The sequence below is a fragment of the Saprolegnia parasitica genome, assembly GCF_000151545.1.
Source record: "Saprolegnia parasitica CBS 223.65 unplaced genomic scaffold supercont2.6, whole genome shotgun sequence".
NCBI classification, from domain to species: Eukaryota; Oomycota; class Saprolegniomycetes; order Saprolegniales; family Saprolegniaceae; genus Saprolegnia; species Saprolegnia parasitica.
Window position 1 is genome coordinate 680,121 of NW_012156400.1, and position 6,079 is coordinate 686,199.

Below are 6,079 nucleotides of genomic sequence, written 5' to 3' on the forward strand. Positions count from 1 at the left end.
CACGTAAAATGGCAATAACCCAGTATTTATGCTAGTTCAGCAACCCCGATAGACCACGATGTGCGCCGAGCGGTTACGGTTACGGTTACGTGGCGTCTCTGAGCCAGTGGCATCGACTGCCCTGGATGCCAACCATAGATGCCTACTGGAAGTCCTTGATGTGGTTTGACGGTATCAAGTGGGGTTGCCATGCAACGGATGGCACCCCCTACTGCGTGCTTGTCAAGGCCCCTAGAAACGACTACATGTCTGGGATGTGCGCCACGTCCGGACAAAAGAATAATCGTGCAACGTTCTCAGCCGACATCGCTCTCTTTGGCGACATTCTCTACATCGACGACAACGCGGGCGTCGTGTATTACACCAGCATCAACGCTATCTTAAAAGAACAAATGAAAGTGGACGGCGATCGCGGCCATCACGCTCCGCCAGATCGCGTTCGACGGCATCAACCCGAACAAGGCGATCGTCTGCTCCACGGCTGCGTCGACCTTGACGTGGTTGGCGCCCATCACGAACACGATCCCGTGGACGGCTCTCTACATCAGCAACGGCGTGCTCTACGCCGTTGACAGTACCACGGCCCTCGACACCACCCCAATGAGCGATGATGCCTCGTAAAGCGACCCCGAGGTTGAACCTAGAATCCAAACAGCAAATACACTACTTGATGGTGTCGTTGGGGAGAAGAGCATTTTATATACCTCTCGGTCGCGCGCTATGCGGAAGTGATGGTGTGATTACCGTCGCCACTTGGGATGACGGGCGGTTCGAAGTCACTCGACGGGGCAGGCGAAGCTGCACAGAAACTGTGGGGCCTGTCATGATGGCGCCCTCGTGCTCAGCGTTCGAGAAGCGACATGAGTCAATGCGCCTCCAGAACCACACTACATCGATACTAGCTTGACGGGAGACGAGGCGCACCGCCGTGACAACCTCGAGATGGACCTCGGACGAGCGCTCGGCGAGCCAGCGAGAAAAGGAGATTACAAGTCTCTACGTTGTGCGCCGGTGCTGGGCCTTGGACGACGTCTTTCGTACCGATGCAGCGGACCGCACGCCGATGCTCGTGTCGGCGCTTGTCGTCGTTGTGGCAGTTCACGGTGGGAGCGCAGACGTAAACGCGCTTCCCCTTGGATCTTGAGCGAGATGCTCACAACCTGTCGATTGACATTTGACGCCTTCGACCTCGTTGAAGAATGAGTGTCTCGACTTGAGTTAGTCCGAGCTCTTGATACCGACAGAACGCGTGGGAGCAAGTAATTGTGAACCGACGGTCTCTGCAGTCCTAGTACAATTGATCAAGGCCGACATAGTTGGGTGTAACGTGAGCCTCGAGCTTGTGCTCCCATATATCTCGACCCTGTCCGCGTCAAATGAGATACACGAGTAGCAGAAACGTGCCAATAGTTGCATGCTGGCGACGTTATGGTCCAGCCGAAGACATCCCACATTCAGCCTTCTTGAAAAGATCTCTTTGGCGCCGGAATTATCCGGATAACCAACGGCATCCACCATTTTGAGTTTTGAGTTTTGAGTTGAAGTTTTTGGTACCAAAAGCGAGAACGGGCCCCACGACACGACATGAATGGACCAATGCACTGTCCCTAGCCGTCACGTAGGCATTCGCTACATAGACTCGAGTGGGACCTCGATGTCTCTGGACTGTCTAGAATCAACGTCCTTTGCCATATAATAGTGCAGCGCATGCTTGCCACGTTGAAGTTGTCGTTGGCGATTTTGAGTCTTAAGTTTGAGTCCATTCGAAATTTTGCAATGCAACCGGCAAATCCCAATTCGCCTCGTCCAGCTGAAGCACCGAAGATGCAGAAGATGACCGATACCTCGTTCCTGGCCATGAGCCCCGACGCCCTCGTCCGCCTCGTCCAGTGCATAACCTCGCCCGCGGACGTCGCTGTCTTCCTACGGGTCCTCCCGCTTCATGCGCTTCCGACGCCGCTCGCAGCACTTCGTGAGCTTCTGGCTGCACACGGCGAGCAGCCTCCGCTCTGGCCGCAGCCCTGCCTCGCCGACGGGATGGACACGGTCATGATGGATCTCGTACTGGCCGCGATGCCATCCTTCCCGACGATCCGGGTCGGCGACCTCGTCGCATTCCAGCAACACCTTGCGACCCGCTCTGGACCGACCATGGACCTTCTCGGGTTTGCGGCGCAGTGGGGACACAAGATCGTGTCCGTCACGCTGTCGAGCGAAGAGCTTAGTGGCGGAACGGGCATGCTGGGCAGCGTGCTCCAGTTGTGCACGGGTCTCGACCACGTTGAAGTGCACCCGCTCGACAAGCCAGAGCGGATCATTCGCGCGATCACAACGCCAGCGCACCACGTCCGCCGACTCGACTTGTTTGCGGACGACGGCGACTGCTTTGACGTTGACGACGGCGTCGCGCTACTTGGACCGTGGCTGCGGTCGGGGCATGCGATCCATTTGTCGCTGTGGCGATTTGAGTCGGAAGACGATGACGCGCTGGCGGCCGCGCTCGCGGCGACACCGACGCTGCAAAGCCTCGATTTTATCCTCGCCGACGGTATCATTAGCAGCCTCGCCTCGGGACCTCGACTGTCACGCCCGTGGACGCGTCTCCGCGTTCGAACGTCGTCGATCGACGGACTGCACAAGCTCTTGCACCGTCTCGACCTCTCTGTGATGACGCACCTCGACCTTGGAGTGTTTGAGTTTGGCGACAGCAGCTGCCTCGCAGCGGTGCTGCCGCGACTGCCCCGTCTCGAAGAGCTCTCGCTCGTGTGCACGAGCCTCGCGGACGCGTCTGCCGTCAAGCAGGCTGCGAGTCCGTCCTCTCTGCGCGTCGTGACGCTCAACACCTTTGAGGCGTCGTCTCGCACACGCCTTGCGCTGCTCGATTGGATCAGCACGTCGGTCTGTCTCGAGTCGGTCACGTGGGGCTTTTGGTCGTCGTTTTGTGGTCGTGAGATGCGCCATGTCGGACGCGCGTTCCGGCGCTGGATCGACGCTGGCGTCCGCTCTGTGCACTTTACACAAGTCGACGGCAACGACCTCTGCATGCGCGAGCTCGCGACGGCGCTCACTGTCACGACGCCTCGGCGGCCGCTGCGGGTCGAGCTTGGCGACCAACGGCTCCAGGACGTCAAGGCGTTGGATGGTCTCTTCAAGGCTGTCGCGATGCACCCTGACGTGGCTGTACAACACGTTGGTCGTGTCGAGTCGCATCGCGTAGCAATCCGCACGATAAGCCAGCGACGATTACTATCCTTAATCATGATGCATGTCGTTCCATTTGTCCAAGTCTCTGCGAGCCAATTCCGGCTAGGCAGCTACCGTGGTTCAAGGTGTAGGTATTGGTCGCTCTGTCGGGGATGGTTGGCTACTGCCTACGTCGGAGCTATGCAGCTACATGTCGCTTTGCAAGGATCAGATGTAATAGGGTTGTAGCTGCAGCGCTGGACCTCGCGACAGGATTCAATCCTGTCATGTTGACCAAATTTGCTCAACATGATCAAGAATTTCATTTTGAAAACATCAGGTGTTTGATACACATTCCTTTCGGTACAAAACATGTTTTAAACGTTTGGTCCACGGAATTTGGTGAGCAGTGGCATGCACAACGTCGCGGCGCACGTGCTCTGCTCGAGCCGCTTGCTTCCGCGCATCTGCAGCTACCAGAGCGACGCGCTGTCTGCTGATGGACCACTGCGCTGCCGCAGCGTCCGGCTTGCAGCCATCTACGGCGATGAACAGCAAGCCGACGACGACCACGAGGCAGCGGACGCGGCCAATTTCCAGCGCTGGCTCGCGCGCCATGGCACCGCCACACTTCCATTCCTCTGCGTGCCGCATCTCTTTGCGTACGCGCTTCGTTGCGGCGACGTCCATGCTCTTCAGTGGCTCGTCCACCGCGAGGTTGTGTTCTGGAACAAGGCAACGCTTGTTCTCCATGCAGTTGGGTGTCACGCGTGTCCTTGTGCTACCGAGCAGCTCGGGCCCGCAATGGCGATCCGCGCCTCCGACTGCGTGCGCCGCGCTGCGACAAAGGGGCATGTAGGGCTCTTGCGCTTCCTCTTTGCCTGTGGCTTTGACATGGTCGACGTCTGGCGCGCCGTCTGCTCTGGTGGTCATCTCGACGTCGCTCGCTTTGTCGTCGAGCATCGCCTTGGCGGTTGGACCAATGCGCTCGTAAACGTTGCTGCTGAGAACGGTCATTTCGAGCTCGTGCGATACTTCAACACGCTGCGTGTCGATGGCGTGAACTCGCACACACTTGCGCTGGCCGTCCGGCACGGCGACCTACAGACAGTGCAAGCGCTCCTCACACATCCTCATCTGGAGGAGCTTTCGCTCAAGACTGCTTTGAGTGACGCCATTCAGTACCGCCGCCTAGAGCTTGTCCAGTGGCTCTGTCAGCAGCCCGACGCACGTCCATTTTGGCTGGCGCGTTGGAGGTCGCCACGTACTGCTGTGCGCAAGCCGCTGTCCAGTGCCTCCGCGGTGAACTCTCCAAGGTCCTGCGCCAGCAACGCATCTCGTCCGTTCTCTTGTCCAAGGAGCTTCTTGGCCTCGTCACGTCGTACCAACCCGGCCATGACATGCACACAATCGGTCTTCGCCAGCTATGCCACCGCCACGCGATCTACGAGACGACGCCGCATCAAGTGCCCGAGATGGCTTCGTACGCAGCGTACCATTCGCTGTTTACAGCGTGGTGGGCTCGTCATGGCAAGCGTGATTTGCACCTTTTGTGCCTCCCACACCTCTTTGCCTACGCCATCACCTACGGCAACACGGAGGTCATCCGCTGGCTGAGCCCGCGCCTCGCACCAAGTCAGCGGCTCGAGCTCCTCTGCGAGACGGCACATCGGTGCGTTCTCTCGACGCATCAGCTCGTTGGGCACTCGGTGGTCTATGCCGATTGCGTCGCATACGCCGCCGAGTCGGGTCACGTCGAGCTCCTCAAGTTCTTGGACGGCCTTGGCTTTACGATGGAGAAAGTGTGGCATCGGTGCAGCTACTTTGGCCACGTGAATGTTGCCCGGTACGCACACGCGCACGAGCTGGACGGACACCTTCCCCGGTACGTCTACGACGCCACACTCGGAGGGCATGTCGCAGTCGTGCAGTTCTACCACGAACATGGCTACCCCGGATTCACCGAAAAGACGATCTGGGCCGCCGTGCACAGCGGCCGCGTCGATATGGTCGCCTTTGTGTTGACGCACCGCGACGAAGCCAGTGTCCGCGAGGCCCTCTTGACTGCAGTCGAGACCGATCACGTGGACATTCTCAAGTGGCTCTGCAATCGACCAGGTGCGGACAGAATGCTCGACACGGCACTGCAGCAGGCGTGTCTCATGCAGAGCCATGCGTGCATCGCGTACCTTGTCGACGAGCTGCGCGTCACGGCGTCTCGTACAGCGACGCGGCTCTACAAACGCTATTTACAACACCCGACATGAGCCCGCACCGATTCTTCCGCCTTGGACCAAGGGGGACGTGTGTCAACAACGATGGCTCGTCCGGCGCAGACCGTGTTAACAAGTCGACTGCGAAGAAACGCCCAAGTAATATCGGGTCGACATGTACAATATGTCTATTAATCTTTACTTGAATGTACCATCGCGTATTTCTCAAACCGCGCAATTTCTAATTTACCATATCTCCCATTGGGCCATTTTCAAGAAGAGAAAGAGGTGTTCCGCGCGATAGGTCGAGCAGTATCAGAAGAGTAGAGGAACAAAAGTCCAAGCAGCAAAGCAAGCAGCAGAGCGGTCCCGCTCATGCCATTCCGCAAATTGGCAGGCCGTAGCTCAGTAGCTCAATTCCTCTTTCTTCTGTCTGCACCATGCCCTCGTCCGGCAACTCGCTTCGCATCTACCCAGAGCAGCTTGCTCCGTTCTACAAGGACATTTCAAGCGTCGTGTACGGGTCTGTCGTCAGTGTCCTGCGCGGTCGGGCGGTGGTCGAGCTCGCTCAAGACGATGCGGTCCTCCACCCCGGACATTCTCGACGCCTTCCACCATTGGCGGCGCGTATGGCTTGGATTCTTCTGACATTCTTAGCACCGACGGTAAGAAGCCCCCGCTTC

General features: G+C 58.2%; 3 protein-coding genes across 3 annotated transcripts; all 3 read left to right on the top strand.

Moving 5' to 3' along the window:
• Nucleotides 1-58: 58 nt before the first annotated feature.
• On the top strand, nucleotides 59-621 carry SPRG_02580 (hypothetical protein; the record flags this gene model as incomplete). Its single annotated transcript, XM_012341149.1, has 3 exons — nucleotides 59-89; nucleotides 301-353; nucleotides 400-621. 3 exons carry the CDS (start codon nucleotides 59-61, stop codon nucleotides 619-621), a joined length of 306 nt encoding a protein of 101 aa, XP_012196539.1.
• Nucleotides 622-1,824: 1,203 nt separating this feature from the next.
• SPRG_02581 (hypothetical protein) lies at nucleotides 1,825-3,232 on the top strand (the record flags this gene model as incomplete). Its single annotated transcript, XM_012341150.1, has 2 exons — nucleotides 1,825-3,180; nucleotides 3,218-3,232. The coding sequence occupies 2 exons, from the start codon at nucleotides 1,825-1,827 to the stop codon at nucleotides 3,230-3,232; spliced, it is 1,371 nt and encodes a 456-aa protein (XP_012196540.1).
• Nucleotides 3,233-3,597: 365 nt separating this feature from the next.
• SPRG_02582 (hypothetical protein) lies at nucleotides 3,598-5,608 on the top strand (the record flags this gene model as incomplete). Its single annotated transcript, XM_012341151.1, has 2 exons — nucleotides 3,598-4,414; nucleotides 4,465-5,608. 2 exons carry the CDS (start codon nucleotides 3,598-3,600, stop codon nucleotides 5,448-5,450), a joined length of 1,803 nt encoding a protein of 600 aa, XP_012196541.1. The 3' UTR covers nucleotides 5,451-5,608.
• Between the last annotated feature and the right edge of the window lie 471 nt (nucleotides 5,609-6,079).